This window comes from Sorex araneus, chromosome 5, assembly GCF_027595985.1.
Source record: "Sorex araneus isolate mSorAra2 chromosome 5, mSorAra2.pri, whole genome shotgun sequence".
NCBI lineage: Eukaryota > Metazoa > Chordata > Mammalia > Eulipotyphla > Soricidae > Sorex > Sorex araneus.
The window spans coordinates 160,245,170-160,262,073 of NC_073306.1; the positions used below are offsets into that span (position 1 = coordinate 160,245,170).

The 16,904-nt window shown below is 43.6% G+C and overlaps 1 protein-coding gene across 1 annotated transcript in view; it reads right to left on the reverse strand.

Moving 5' to 3' along the window:
* LGI2 (leucine rich repeat LGI family member 2) overlaps positions 1-16,904 on the reverse strand; it is a 33,901-nt gene that overhangs the window by 13,990 nt on the left and 3,007 nt on the right. The window contains exons 3-6 of the mRNA XM_004608026.2: positions 15,261-15,332; positions 9,641-9,712; positions 3,702-3,773; positions 2,868-3,037 (exon numbers count right to left, since the gene is read on the reverse strand). Of these exons, the coding sequence (XP_004608083.2) occupies positions 2,868-3,037; positions 3,702-3,773; positions 9,641-9,712; positions 15,261-15,332 (386 nt within the window). The remainder of the gene's footprint in view (positions 1-2,867; positions 3,038-3,701; positions 3,774-9,640; positions 9,713-15,260; positions 15,333-16,904) is intronic.

Consider the following 16,904-nt stretch of genomic DNA (forward strand, 5'->3'; position numbering starts at 1 on the left):
TTTTAAGTTTTCTCTTTCTCTAAAGCAAATCCTTTGCAGAAAGCTCCCCAAAGTGACATCAATTTACTGGCATTCGAGCACCAATGGTACCCGAGGTGGGGAGCACGGCCACGTCCGCTCACACAGGATGCAGTTCATGATGTCAGTGGGACTCTTCCCATCTAGGCCTCACTCCCACTGAAATCAACAGATTTCTATGTGTGCTATTTATAGCACTTGCAGAAAATAAATTATACATGATGCCAATCCTATGGGGAGAGGAACTGCACATTAATGCATTCTTTCTCTTTGCATTTTCATCAGCCCCGAAACAGGGAAAGCTAACAGGACAATTAGGATGCAAAATTCGCTCCCTCGGAGGAATTTAGTGAATTATCCACCTAACACGAGGAATCATGAGTAAGTAACAGGGATTTTTGAGGTGGTTAAAAATAGACTTGAAGCCCAGGGTTATAGGAGGACTGTGATTAATCTGGAGAGCGAGCTTGCCCAGTGGAGCCTTGGGTGTTAATTACACCCCTGTGGCAGATCCAGAGAGGCGCCAGTCACCTCCTCTTCCCGCTCCGGAAGAAGCCTTGCCTTCCCGGAAATCTGAGCCGTGAGGTCAAGAATCTGCTCAGAAAAGGGGGCTTCTTCCCAACCCCCCACACACACATACTGAAGGGGGCAAAGAGAGTGTGACTCTCACAGCACAATCTTGGTGGAGCCTCCCTTGCCTGCCCCCCACCTTTCATAAAGTATCAGGCATGAGGTTTGATCTAAACAGAAGACCGGAGCCCTCCCGCTGAGAAAACCTCACCTCGGACCGGCCTGGTTCTTACCAGGAGAACGCTACTTGGACACGCCATGTTTTCTGAAACCTTGGCAAAAACCAACAGGGGGAGCAATGAGGAGAGAGCTCGGCTCTGCAGGTGTCTTGAGCACTAACGACAGGAAAGGTGACGCCCGGTGTCTCTTTCCAGAGGGACATGGACTTGCCCAATTTTAGTGGGGCTCTCAGTAGACATGCCAGGAAGAACAAGCATCCCCAGGGTTCCTGAGGTGGGGATGGGTTGCAGGACCCGGCTACTTTGGTTCAAGCTGCTTCATCCCTAACGCAATGCTTAGAGCCCGTGTTTCATTCATGGGCATCGCCAGGGCAGCTGATGGGTCAGAGATCTATGAAGAGAGAGAGAGAGAGAGAGAGAGAGAGGGAGAGAGAGAGAGAGAGAGAGAGAAGAGAGAAGAGAAGTGCCTGCCATAGAGGCAGGCTGCAGGTGGAGGGGATTGACAGGAGGAAATTGGGGACAGTGGCTGTGGGAAATGTGAAGGGACAGGTGGGTGTTGGAACATTGTATGACTGAAACACAATATGAGCAAATTCATAACTGTGTATCTCAGGGGGACTCAAATTAATAATAATAATTAATAATAATAATAATAATAATCCCTGGAAAGAATCATGCTTTCGCATATAATTCTCCCCACTGCCCACAGTCTGCTATAGCCTGTGCCAATGAAAGGCAAAGCCCTTTCATTGGCAATGAATCTGCACACTGGGGCCAGGTTTGAAAAGCACAATGGGAATCTCTCTCTCTTCACTTTGGGGTTTGGAGGACTCTCCAGAAAAACTACAGAAATGACTAAAAGAAGCTTCCAGGGAGCTTGGGTTCAGCATTTTGTGCCAAATGGCCTTGAATGCCACCCTTTGGTGTAAATGTCATTGGCTATGACCTCTGATACACTGCACTGCTCTGAAATGCAATCAATCACCTCTGAGTGGCCACGCGGGTCAAAGGGCACCTGCCAATTACACAGTTGAGTGAGCCCCTGTTCGCTGATGAAGGACAAGAGCCCAGCCACAGTGGTGAGGTCCCTGTCAGAAAGGAAGAGACTTGGCAGAGTCCCTTGTTTATCTAGAAGTAATTATTACTGAGTTGGGTTTTATTTGTTTGCAGGCTTGAAGAGGCCAGGCCAGCAAGTGACATTGTGTTCTGGGTGGTTTTCATTTTTTGGTCTTTTTCATTTTCTATAACTATTTTCTGAATTCTCCTTCCTGCTGTGGCTACAGACAGACACGCTTCGGGGCTTTGCAGATACCAACTCACAGCCTACATGTTTATTTTTCTAAGTCTGGTAAGCAAGCTTCATACTAGGGACTGATCCACTCCCTTTTACAATCTGGCTTTAGAAGCTCTAGAAACTATCTCAGTTTTCATCTGGAATCATCCCCAGCCCCTGCTCTCTATTAGATGTGACTGGTGAGGCAGTCAGCATTTTAATTTATTAGCTTTAAACCCTGAAAAACAAACTGAAACCATGAGGCACTGGAAAACTAAATCAAACTTCCAATATATATTTTTTCCCTCAATGTGAATTTTTCCTTTTGACAACTTGTGAGGGTGCATTCCTACTTTGCCATTGGGTATATTTTACCTAGTTGGCTCTTTCTATGTGGTACTGCAAAAGCAATTTATAGGTTTTAAAATTTTGCCTTTATTCATGGAAGTGTCAATAAATTTTACTTTCAATCAAGAGAAAGTGTCAACAGTAGCTCAAGAAATAATGACCTAGGCCTGTTCTTGCACTGACTTTCAGGAACCCTCATCTAATTTGGAAATATTCTTATGCCAATCCCACTACTTTATGTGTGAATCTTTTCTAAACAAAACTTTTTTAAGAAATTGGAATTGTGTAAAGAATCAAAATTAAAATTAATGCACTCAACAAAAACTTTTCAAAATTTTGAAATATTTTTCTTACATTTCTTATTTTAAGGTGTTTTGATTTCCTCTGAAACAATTTGGAATACTTTTTGACCTATTTTTCCTACTCTTTGGTGAGAGGTTACTCTACTATCAGTCTTTGGAGAAAGAGGTTCTCAATACCTGTAGTTGTACATTCATAGTCAAAGCTGGTCACATCATTTAGCTTCTTTTCCTGATATTCTGGGGGCCCAATACATAGTATATCCGAGACAGTAGAATTTGTCATCTTCAGCCACAGATATAACCACTTGGCTTTGCAGTCACACTCAAATTTATTGCCCCTTAAATCTCTGAAAAGGCAAAATCAAAACACATACTCAGACAAGCATATATGCCTGGCAAGTATTAGTAATCATGGGAACTATTAACATCCTGACACATGTGATATCCACAACAAATAGATTTTAAAAGCTTTTGCATTTTCTACAACTCAATTCTTGTATATATCACTGACTTTATTTCATAATCTCCAGTACCCATGATTTTAAGTGTCTGGCATACAGAGGTTATGCCATCTCTCCAAGTCCTCTAAAAGTAAGTCATCCCCATGCCATATTAGAAATGGGAAAGGGATGAGAGAAGAAAATCACCCACCCAGCACAATTTCCCAAGCAGCACTGGGACATTATCAGAAGAGCCTCCACAAGCACAATCAAAATGTTAAGTAAGATCTGGTTAAACTATATTAGAAAGAAGTGAAAATCATTAGACAAAAAGTAAAGTAGTTCCTGCTATTCCTGAGTATTCTAACCAGGCAAAATACAACACAACACAAACTCCATTCTGTTTCCCAGTGTGCGCTATTATTTTGTCTAGGATTTTCTGCTACAATACACACACACACACTATGCACATGTGCGTGTACACACATACACACACACTTCAGTAAAGAGGAGATAGAAAGACACAGGGACACAATGACAAGCATGCCTACACTTGATTTTCATTACTTACAGTTCAATCAGAGAGTCTAAATCACTGAAGACATCCCTCGGGAGTGCTTTTATATGGTTATTGGCCAAAGAACTAGGACAAAAAAGTCACATTATAATGTGGTTATTATCTTCACGCCCTGTTATCCCAACGTCCCTTTAATAAAGCTAATGATTTAAAGCAGACCTCAAAACCTCTTTAGCACATAACCTTCAATTCCTGGCTTTGATTATTGATATGGAGCAAAAGATATGAGCTTACTTACACAAGGAGATTCCAAATACTAGGTAATAGGTGCAGGCGTACAATGTAGGTTTAGTTTGGTTTTTATTTCTTTATTTTTAAATGTGTTTTATTGAGTTTCTCTGATTTATAATACTGTTATTGGTGTTTTCCCATGCACATAATTCCAATACGGTTTTATTTTTAAAGCAAGCATTTATTTCAAGCTCTTTGTGTATCTTCATTAAAACTCAGATGGCATTCCATTAGTCCCAGAAGCAAAGTCAATGGGACCAGAGCTCAGCTTCTGAGATCACCTTACTGGCCTCTTTTTCTCCTACAGGCCCAACCCACCTTCACCTTCCAGCTTCTCGACAAGTTGTTTATTCCTGGGACACCCTGCCCCTAAAGTCCCCCCTCTTCTTCTACTGTCTGTCCTCAATTATCATCACCTCCATCACTTCCATACATCTCCCTTCTTCGCTTGGCTGGTCTTCATAGAACTATCACCTTGCATTTTGTGTATTGTAATTATATAATGATTTATCGACATGTATTCTCCCTACACCTATGCAACATGAGGACAGAAATATTTGTCTGTTTGCATCTGTTTCCCCAGATCCTAGAACAGAACTTGGCAGAGTAGTACTCAGTTAATCTTTGTGAATGAAGCACTAAGATGAAAAATGATTATAAAGAAAGTAAAAATGCAGCCTTGTACCAAGAAATCCCCAGATGATCCTCTAAGTGAATTTTATTACTTATGACTTCACAATACTTATTTTATTACTTATGACTTCACAATAAAGCCTCAGCCCAAATGTTTACGAGAATATGCAATCTTAGTAAACCACAATAGTGGAGTCACAATTGATGAGTGGATCAATTTCATTTTCCCATTGTCGAAGGGTGACCAGAAACCACTTTTGCATTTTAGTCATAAAGTTGAATATCTTTACAAACTTCACTCATCTACTCCATATCTCCAGTAAAAAGATTTGAATGAACTCCATCAAGTCTTCTATCAATGAGTCGGGATTTTTCAATGCTCTCATTCTCCCACTGAAGAAAGAGCAAGGTGGAGGGCTCTCAATGCAGAAAAATGCTGGGGTTGAGATGAAGTATATTAAGTCTGTCATTTCCCCAAAGGCTCCTGCACTAAAATGTGAATCAGCAAAAAAGCTAAAGTTACCCTCACTTCCTTTTATACATTAGTATATAAACAGTAAACATAGCAATGTAAGTATGTTGGCAATGAGCACCAATCTCTGTAAAAATATATATGAAATTAGTCTTAACCATATTGACTCATCCCATAAAAGCTTTAATCTTTCTGGAATAATCTGAATTATGTTGCTTCAGGATACTGACAGAATCTTAGGGAGATCCCTAGTGTCTGAATGAAGCCCCCTCCATACTAGGTAACTATAAATAAATGTAAACACAATTTTGTGTATTGTTTTATTTTTCTTTCCAAAATCATTTATTTATACATTTTTTAAGATGTTGGAAAATAAGTTGAATATGACACTTGCCAAATATTCCCCAGCAGCTACATTTTGAAATTAAAAATTGGGGTTTTGATTGGAATTTGCCTTCTTCCCCATCCCCACCCCATATAAATGGTAACTTTTTACAGACAACAAGAAAAAAAAATAGCTGAAAGCTAAATATTTAGCTAAAAATTGTAGCTACTTACATGTACTATGGGGACATGGTAAGAATATATAGATTGGTTATGGTCCAAGAAACACAGAAACTTCAGCCACCATTCCATGTATTCATTTTAGATTTCAGTAAGCCAAACAATTTAGATAGACACTCCACCCCACTCACCTCTGTGCCTAAATGTCTCAGTTTCCACTTTATTTTGTCTACAAGTTCATGATACTACATTCTTGAAAATATTTAACGGCAACAGTCCATGGGGCTTTAGAGGATGGGGGGAAAGTCCTAGATTTTAGTTCCACATTGGCTTTAGTTTCAGGTTGCTTTGAAACCTGATGTAGGTTTCCTGATGCCTGAATGTGAGTCTAGAAGGTATTGGGAACTTCACAAAAGATAAAAATCAGACACTTCATTCAAACAAGCAAATGCCCAAAAAAGTGAGTTTCTGGAGCAAAGAAAGACACTTAGAGAAAACCTGGTATATTCTCTCTGCTTAGTTTCCCAAAAGTGGGAAGGTGGGAGGAAGGGTGGATTCTCTGAACAATGAACGAAATGCTTTAATCCCAGCATACATCTCCGGCCTCAAGGAGTTGACTTTCAAGTCACATGTCTTGCCCAGAAGTAGAACACAACTGGAAAATCGAGCTCAGTTAGGGATCTGTCAGTCAAAGTACGGAAAGAATGGCTTGCTGGCTCATGGGAGGTCTCTCTGGACCCCAGGAGGATTCCACCAGGGCACCTCAGATGGAGGGGTCGTTCCCTCTCCATCCACTTCAAATGAACCCCCAGTGACCACAAACTCCCAGAAGAAAAACCCAGGTAGAAACACCCAGGGACTGAAGACTCCAGGCCACATGGCAGCAGCGGGGACGGGCTGTCCATCCCCATCTCCCCGCCCCTCCAGGGTCCTGACGTCACACCCACGAACTGCCTCTAGGCACCATCTCAGAGCATCAACCCTTGATCCAGAGACTCACAAATGAATCTCAAAATGGATTCGCTCCCTCCAGGGATGCGTCTGGACCCCAATCATTTACAATTTTAGGATTCAGGAGCACACTGCCATTTTTAAAGCTGCAGGACGTCTCTTGATACTCATAATAAGCAATAGAAAATAAATCATCTAGCATCTGCCTGTGGCAGGCAGGCTTAAATGGTGGTGGGAAAATTCAAAATAATGGTGGTGGGAAGGTGTAATGGAGGTGGGATTTGTGTTTAAATATTGGATGTAATCAATTAATGTGAAAAACTTTATGAAAAAAAATTTAAAATTAAAAAAAAGAATTGCTTGCTCGTTTAGTCCTAAGATGGGCACTGGGGGAAGAGCAAAGCTAAAGAAAAGCACACAGGCCAGCCCTAAGGGAGCTTCAAGCTTGCTGGGGGATAAAACTTGCATGCATGCAATAGTACCATCCTGGTTATATCTAGAGGAAAGCATCTGGCATGTGTGCCGTCAACAGGGAGGCTGCAGGAAGGGAGGAGGGGGAATAAGGAATGGCTACATGGGAGAAAGAGAACTGAAGCTGGACACTGAAGGATGCCAGGGGATGTGAGCCTAGGAAACAGTATTGGGGCAAGAGACAGAAGCATGGGAAGCCAGGGGCTGGAGAAACAGTACAGCAGGTAAGGTACATGCCTTACATGTGGCCGACCAAGGTTCGATCCCTGGAATTCCATTTATGGTCCCTTGAGCATTGTCAGGAATAATTCATGAGTGCAGATTCAGGACTAGGCCCTGAGCATCACTGGCTATGGCCCCAAAATATAAGTAAATAAGTAAATAAATAAGTAAATAATAAATAAATAAATAAAGGGGGGAAGCCTACAATGGAATGAGATGGTATGCACGGGGATGTCAGAAAGCTCAGGTTTCTCTAGATGGTTCCTAAAACCATCTAGAGAAATAGGCTGGAGAACTGGAGAGTGAGGAGCCAGTAAGCGTGAGCATAGTAGGATTCACTAGGACAACCAGGTGACCTATAGTGAAAGCCTCCTGTGGCCCAGACACGCGCCGATCCCAGTCACAGGGCTCCTTTCTTTCTGTTTTTGCTCCCTGCATGTCTCACAGAAAGGAGGGTCTCCTACACTCAGACACAGGAGACACCAGGATGGTGGTAAATGCAGTGCACAGGCATACACTCGCACAATATGGGCAAAAAGTATGAGCATGTGTGCAAAATGACAAGCAAATATGCATGACAAGCAAACCCACATGATCATGCCCAGTCTCAGGTGCCAAGGACCATAGCCATTCAGTCAAAAGCAAATTGCCAACTGGGCTAACTCAGTCACATGGCTATGCCGCTAGGTAGATCAATCACCTGGACCCTTTGTTCAAAACTGTAGACCCTCCTTCCTGACTCTGAGAATGGGATTCACCTCTCCAGATACACACGACTGTCTTCTTAGCAGACCCTGCCGGGCCATCCAAACCTCCAGGACTACCCAGAAATAGTTAATAATGCATGGCAGGAGGAGATGCTATTGTTCTTGCTGCTGTTCCTTATGGACGAGGGTGACAGCAGCACTAACCATACCTGAGCAGCGGCCATGGCGGAGGGGCTGGATGCTTTGCGAGAAGACAGGAAGCTACCTCATGCAGCAATCCTGTGAGTTCAGGATAACTGTCCTTCTTTTAAGGATAAGGAGACTGAGACCCAAAAGGACTCAACAACCTAAACAAATGATGGCTAGAAGAGCCATGAACGCGGTCAACGGGACTCCGGTGCAAATCCCTGACCTGTCTAAGAGAACGTGGGGATGTGTGTCGAGGTGAAGGTGAGACGTCATCAAGGCTTTGGTGAGAAGGGAGTCAGCAAGAGCCACGAGGCAGCAGGCGTCTGTTGCTCTCTGGGACCACCGGTGCTGCTCCCAGTGTTCCCAATTCCATTTTGACTGAACACAGGCCGACAAGGGAGACCCAAACACAAACTGTCTCGAGCAAATGGGGCCGGGTTCCTGGCTCATCAATTATCCCTTGCTCATCAATCCTACCAATTTTCGCATTTTCATAAACACGAAGACTGGTTTCTCCAGTTTTCTAAATTGGCTAAGTGTATGTACTTGCTTCATCCTGATATGACAATTCAAATCAATTTGTTTCAACTTTTTTTTCCTCCAGAAAGCTATTAAAGAACCCAGAGAGCTTATCTTAAGCTGTAGATTAATCCAACATAAAAGCGGGAGGTGGGGGGGGAACTATTTGCATTCAAATGAGAGAAACCACCTAAAAAAGTCTGTATTCCATTTTGTCCTGATTCTGACCCTATGTTCAGGATTTGGCAATGAGTTTAGCAAGCTTCACTCTCCAAATCTGTTTAGTAAAAAAAAAAAAGAAAATAGGGGGCAAGAGCTATAGTACAACGGGTAGGGCATTTGCCTTGCATGCAACCAACCCGGGTTCAATCCCCAAGCACTGCCGGGAGTAATTACTGAGTGCAGAGATAGGAGTAATCCCTGAGCATCATTGGAAGTGACCCAAGTGGCAAAAAAATGAGGGTGCACAATTTATTCTGCAAGATAGAGAGGGGGCAGTGCAGGAAGGATGCAGCCCATTTCGGCACACAGCAGGAGTTTCCTTCCCACCTCCTCAAGCCCCAGACCCTTGGCCCTCACTGAGCAGAGGGATCCCTGTATCACATGCATTCTGTGGCCCACGCAGCAGTTCACAATGGTGGAAAATATAACCAAGTGAGTGGTCACAGCCACAAAGCAGCTGCTATGCGGCTCAGCAATGCAGTGTATGTACAAGAAGCCCCACTAGGATTCAGCACCCCATCCCGGGGTGCAGCAGGTTGTACTGGTGAAGTAGCTATGCACAGCCTGTGGCACTCACAGCCCCTACGACATATTTCTCAGACCGTACCCCAATCTCCCAAGCAAGACTTGATTTTCATCACAGTGGGTGGGAGTCTGATTGGCAACATGGAAACCTCATGGGCAAGCCCCAGAAATTAATCGCCCACAGAGAATGTCACCAAATGAACATACAGTCAAGAAACAGAGAGACACCAGAAAGTGATTCTGACTCCGTGCATGCAAGGAGTCACAACACTCTTCATAGGACTTACAGGTGAGTCAGGTCCCGGAGGCCTCGAAAAGCGTTTCTTGAAATGGTTTCTATTTTGTTCCCTTCAATGAACCTAAGGAGAACAGCAGTATAATTAAACTGAGATGTCTCCACTTCCCATCAAAAATGATACTGGCTTGGAATATTTTTTTCAATGCCAGCGATAGAACCCAGGGATTCACATATGCAAGGGAAGTGCTCTACTATAGGATAACGTTGGCTTGCCCTTTCTCCCTGGCTGCTGGGAGCTTGTGTTTGTTGATTGCTCCCCAACCTGTCAATTACCTGTGTCTCCTGATCAGACTCTGGCTTGTAAATATTGTCCTTCTCTTCTCCTTACTGTCCTTTGCATGGTTATTATTTCAGAGCAGTTGTTTTTTTGTATAAATACAGGAAGACAGTTAAAAAGACAAGCCTGGGGCTTGGGAGTTGATTGATTCCAGATAATATACCTCCTGGACATCTGCTCTCTCGACTTAAGCCTCAGTTGCTCTGACTTCCTAGATCCCCCAAAGCAGGGTCCCGAAGAGGGACTGAACGGACCCAGGGCAAATGGTGAGCTATGAGCTACCCTTGCATCAAAATGGGCCTGGCCAAAGTTCCCTAATGCTTAACTATAAGTTAAGAGCTTGATCATGGATAAATTGTGTCATGATCCAAAAGTAAAAACTAGATTTGGATCCTGCTGGGGTTAGAATGATTGATCCAGCCTGAGCACCATAGTCTGAGTCTGTGGTAACATGTCCCCAGGAGAGTCACCCTACAAGCCTAAAAGTGTGTCTATTACTGTGTCCATACAGAATAGTAAATATTAGGAAAATTAAAGATGATAATTAAGTTACAGGTCTAAGGACAGGAGAAACACACCTAAAGGCTGTTTTGCCCTTATGGGCTGCAAGTGGTCGAGAAGTCTGGAAAAACTTTTTTTTTTTTTTTTTTTTTTGCTTTTTGGGTCACACTCGGTGATGCACAGGAGTCACTCCTAGCTCTGCACTCAGGAATTACCCCGGGCGGTAATTCCTCAGGTCCTCAGGGGACCATATGGGATGCTGGGAATTAAACCCTGGTTGGCTGTATGCAAGGCAAATGCCCCACCCACTGCACTATCACTCCAGCCCCTGGAAAAGCATTTTTGATCACGCTTCCTGTGGGGAGGCATGGCTGCAGAGGCGTGGTGAGAGGATTAAAAGAGAGGCTGCAGGGAGCAAGGGGGGATTGTTGAGAGAAGGCTACTGATGATTGGAGAAGGGAATTGTTTGGAGGATTGGATTGATGGTTGGGGAACTGTTGAGAGAGGGGATTGTAGGAAGAAATGGATTGATTGATTGTTTGAAGGAGAGACAGTTATAGAGACAGCAGAGAGACAGAGATAGAGGAGATGGATACAGCAGGAAGAAAGAATTGTGCAGTTAGAGAGAGAGAGAGAGAGAGAGAGAGAGAGAGAGAGAGAGAGAGAGGGTTGGAGAGAGCTGGGAGAGACGACGAGAGATGGAATAAATGGCAACTAATCAGCAACCAGCTTGGCCCTCATTCTTCCTTCATCCATCCAAGGCCTTCCCGTGTGGAGAAGCAGCTCGAGAGCACTGAACGAGGGCGGCGAGAGAGAGCCACCTGGAGAGCCCACGAACATCCTTTCACGGGTCATCCCCGCACTCATGAGGGCCTTACACAGCCCTGCGGTGTGGGAATTTCACAGCTCCTCGAGAGCGTGTGCGGGTTTGTTTTTACACTCTACTGTAGACCCTTAGTCCCTCAGGATGAAATCTACAGGTATTCATGACTTTAAAAATGCAAGTCTGGGTTAGAGGAATAGTACATGGGCAAAAGCATTTGCCTTGCATGCAGCTATGATTCCTGGCACCACATATTGGCCCCTGAGCACTGTCAGGAGTGATCCCTGAGTACAGGGTCAGGATTAACTGCAAAACACCACTTGGTGCGGCCAAAATCTTCTCCAAAACAATCATCTCTGAAGACAAGGTAAGGTCCCACATGAGAGCAGGTGTGTGCAGGGCATGTGTCTGATGTGTGCTGGGTGTGAGCAGGACATGTGTAGGACATGTGCAGGGTGTGCACCAGGTGTATTCTGGGCATGTAAAGAGAGTATTCTGGGTATATTCTGGGTGTGTGTTCTGCATGTGCAGGGTGTGTGCAGAGTGTGTGCTGGGCATGTGCAGGGCGTGCACTGGGTGTGTGCTGGACATAATATGCAGGGTGTGCACTGAGTATTTGCTGGGCACGTGCAGGGTGTGTGCTGGGCATGTGCGGGACATGTTCTGAGCATGTGCTGGCATATTAAGGGCATGTGCTGTGTGTATGCTGGGCATATACAGCATGCACACCATATGTGCTCTACATGCCATTCAGAAGCAACAGGAAAGTCTTTAAGTTCAGAATGGCAACAAGAGCACAATCATCTGAGAGGATAAAAATGAAGGTACCAGACATGATGCCAGAGAGAGAATACAGAGGTTTGCATGTGGCTGACCCAAGTTCTAATCTCTAGTACCAAGTATGGACCCCCAAGTGCTGCCAAGGCACACTCCCGAACACAGAGCCAAGAGAGGTTTCCTACTACTACCACATATGACACACTATACCCCATCCCCTGCCAAAATATGAAGAAAGGCACAAAAGTAAGACATTCTCCCATGTCTGCAAGACTGGAATGCTTCCAAACATTTTCAAACCTTGGTCTATCTCACAGAACTTGACTATTAACATTTGGTTAATATCATTGTCCTGTGGGGGGAAAACCCATTGGTTTATCTCCATGTTAAAGTATTTTCTGAGGGAAGTTCCATTAAGCTTTGGCTTTCAGCAAACTTGAGTTCATCATATCCTACATAGTCTAATCTCTGAACAAAAGAGCGATGAGGCAGGGGTATTCTCAAGATGCTTAAGCTGGCAAGAGAAAGGAAATGCAGTCAGGATAAATATAAGCCAAACCTATTTCCCTAACATAAACTAAAATGTTTCAGAGCTGGAGCATACAATTGTGCAATAGTAATTCTGGCCACAATCTAAAGTATTTGTGGGAAATACACAGAGTACACGCACTCCAACTATTCCCAGGGATCACAAAGGAATCATTTTCATTTATACATGCCATTATATCAAATGTAAGAAGCTCCTTTGATGAGAAGGTCCAAGGGAGAAGCTCTGCAACCCAATGCTATTAGTGAAGTAGTTTTGTTCTATTTAAGTGTTTTGGAATCATACGTAACAATGCTGAGGGATCCTTACATGGTCAGGGATCAGACCCAGGGCTTCACACAAGCTAAACATGTGCTCTGCTATTCAAGGCACATTTCTAGCCCTCATTCTTATGTTGAGAACTTTCTGATGCTTGTTTGTTAAAAAAAAATCAGGGATCTGGGGTAGAAAGATAGTAGGGTATAAGATAAGATGCTTACACACAGCTGACCTGAGTTTATTCCCTGGCACTGCATATGGTCCCCTGAGCTCCACCAGGAATGGTCACAGAGCATAGAATCAGGATTAAGCCCTGAGGACATCTGGATGTGGTCCAAACCCCGCATGCAAAATCAGGCATATCACCATAGCCATTCCGCTGGACCCCGTCCCAGGCTGTTTCACTCGGGGCGCCCCAGAGGGGGGCGGGTAAGAGCCCTTCCCACCCTTAGAGACCCAGCCCTGGCAGCTGAAAACCTCCACAACCCAATGCCGCCATGCTCAAGGCCACTCCTCACATGCTCAGGCTCACTCTCACGCACGAGTGAACATATTCCTGGACCACACGGCCGTGAATGCAGCCAGACAACACATCATAAGACACGCCCTACCCATTCTCCAAGAGTACTACATGATATGTGATGGGGTTCAAATAGTAGGCAACCAATCATAGAGGGAAATATATATGTACATATATATTTTTTCAGATATATATACAGAAGTTCTCATCACTCAACCTTTAACAAAATGTTAGTGTTATCCTAAAGAAGGTCTTAATGGCCCCTGCCAAAATAGAACAATCTTCACACTGTTTCCCCTATGGATAATTTTTTGTAGCATTTTCAGCAGGTTTTCATAACAAACAATACAAAATATATTATTTTGGTTGTGCTTTGGGTCCAGGCTTGGGGCTTGGGATGAGAACATCCCAAATATGATAGTGGGAAGGTGTAATGGTGGTGTGGTTGGTGTTTGAATATTAAATGAAATCAAATATTGTGAACTACCTTATAAAGTTAAACATCTTTTTTTTAAAATCAGGGGTATATTTAGTATAGTTTTGTTGTTAATGTTATTTTTAATTTTTTTATTAAATTAGCATGAGATAAAAAGTTACAAAGTTGTCCATTATTGGGTTTCAGTCATACACGTAATAGGGTATTGGACCTATATGCAATGACAAACCTATAGGTTTTTCTTTAAAGTGATTCCAGCTCAGGGCAGGAGAGGTAGTACAGTGGGAAGGGCATTTGCCTTGCACACGGCCAACATGGGTTTGATCCTTGGCATCCCATTTGGTCTCCCCAAGTACCACCAGAAGTAATTCCTGAGTGCAAAGCCAAGACTAGCCCCTGAGCATTGCCGGGTAGGACCCAACAAAGCAAAAAATAAACTAAATAATAAAGTTAAGTGATTCCAGCTCAATAACCTGGACAGGAGATGAACTACTCATAAGAAAAGTAGAAGCTTGACACTGACCATCTCCATCAGTTGCTCTGACAGAGGCAGTGGTCCAGTCACACTGGTCTTTGCATGTCACGTGCATTACAGAGTATTATGAGGGCATGCGTGGTATGTGTACTATGCAGAAAGGAGGCACAGAGACAGATTTCTCCAGGACATAAAAAACGAGAGTGCTTCCTTAGACCCTAACAGGCTCAGTCAGAAGACAAACACCTACCTGAAAGCTACAAAGAAGAAAGAAAGTCAAGCCAACTGAAGGCCAAAGATAGACATTCCATCTGATACTAGGATTAACAACCATCCAACAGGGATGAAAGATGGGGTGGGGAGTATGAAAAGGGGAAGGGCAAAAATTGAAACAAAGTTCGTGGCTAGGTCAAAACGAAACACCCCGCACATCTATAAATGAAAACTAGGGTTGGGGGTTCCTAAGAAATAAATAAAATCGACCCTCAGTAGCTACTAAAAAATGTAGCTAGGGCAGCTGGGTGAAAGAACCTAACGATGGAGGCCAGGGATGTAGCCCAGGGGAAAGTGCCTGCCTTTCCACTGTGTGAGGCCCTGGGTTGGATCCCCGGGCCTGCCAAATAAATAAATAAATCATAAATAAAGCCCTAACATTGTCTCCCCTATAAGGAGACTTTATTTAAAAATAAGTAATTCTCAGCATCCCTCAACTCTATTGCTGTCTGATCAGCAGATCCCTACCTAGTTACAGGAGGTAAAAGTGTCCATTGCGATTTCCAATTATGCTTACCACACGACAAATTAAATGTCAGCAAAGAGTGAGTATCTTGCCTTCTCTGTCTCCTTTATCCACAAGTAAACTCTGAAAGGTCAGTGCTAAAAATAGAACAGAGTTTTCTCCACTCAGAGCTCTGAGTTGCTGTTCCAGCTGGAAAGCACTCGAGCCATCCACTGCCATGCTACTGCCAGTGAAGAGACAAAACACAAGAACTCACAGGTACTCAAGATGAAACAGTCCAGCGAAAGCATCATCCCGGATGACTGTGAACGAGTTAGAATTCAGCAATCTGGAAACAAAAGAGAGATTTCAATGCAGAGACATAACATTTGTTTCACAAGAAGAAGCCCTCTTCGTATCTTGGGGGTGAGGGATTCCAGAATGGTGCTCCGGGTACCTGGGGAGGCCCCTTCAGTGGTTCTTGGGCAACTGAGTGATTGGTTGCATGCTGAGGTCTAAGGATGTGGTGCTGCTAGGGCTCTGTTGGCGCCAGGGACTACCTGGGCCACCTCAATGGTTCTTGGGAGCCTCATTGGCTACACCGGGTGGTGCGTGGGGGTCCATATAATGTGTAGGATTGAACTGCAGTTGGCTGCATGCAAAGCATGAATCCTAACCCCTGTAACACCCCACTCCCCCGCTCTCTTTTATTTTTTTAATGCTCTCATCCCTGACCACCATGAGTCTTAAGCCCAGTTCATAGGTGCTGATGGACGTTGCCAAGTTGATCCCCTCTGTTCAGCTTTTGGGGTCATCCATGTTACTCTACCCTTTCCCCCTAATTGTCTCCATAAATATAACCTTGTAGCTGTTATTTCAAAACATTCAAGTATTCATCACAACTCAAGAGTCAGAGAATGTTTTTCAAACACCTGCAATCACAAAGATGCCTGAAAAATTCTAATCAATCAAGGCATTTAGAGAAAATTTGAGACCAGAGAAGTTAAGTGACTCGAAAAAAGTCACACAGCTGAGACCAAAATATGTATTTACACAACTTTCTCATGAAACAAAATACAAGAGCTAAGAAACTTACAGAAGTTTCTTTTGCCATAAAGTTTTTCATGCAACACCACTGAAATTTGGTAAAAACTTATGAATTCCCTATAGCTGCCAAGTAGGTCTACTTGGTAAAAGACCTAAAGTCATATTACTACCAGATGGAAAGTATGTTTTAGTAGACCTACAAGAAATGTCAGGGTTTAAAAGCTCAGCATAAGTTTGTATGTAGTAGGCATACAACCTTAAAGAAGAACCTCAACAGTGAATTTCTTTAGGATTAATAGAGATCTCCTTGGTCTCTCTATTTTTCTGTTTTGTGCAGATTGTTTTAATTTTGTTGTCATCTCCAATTAAAGAAGCCAATCAAGAGAAGGACCTATAGGCTCACAATTCTGCTAATTCCAAGATTAGTTCCTGAAAACTTTTCTTTGAATATCAGCATACATGCACCCTATGGACCTCAGAGCACAACTCAAAAGGGGTCCGGGCTACAGAGTTGCTCAGTGTGTGAGCTTGGTGATCTAGGTTAGTGGTGAATTCAGGCTATCACTCCCTCTACCTCAAATTTTCTTAGCCATCAAATGGAGGAATAAAGATACCACCCTGGAGCCAGAAATACGAGCAGGTATGGTATGTGCCTTACATGCCGCCAACCCCAATTCAATCCCTGGTTCTGTATAGGGTCTCCCAAGCAACCCAAGAAGGGAGCCCTGAGCACCATTGGGTGTGTCCCCAAAACCAAAAAAACAGAAGAAAGAATTTCCTTTTTAAATCCCACCCATGTTAAATCAAACAATGCCTGTAACTACATAGTAGGCTGCCTGATGAGGTACTCGGTCAACTAGACATACTTCTTTCC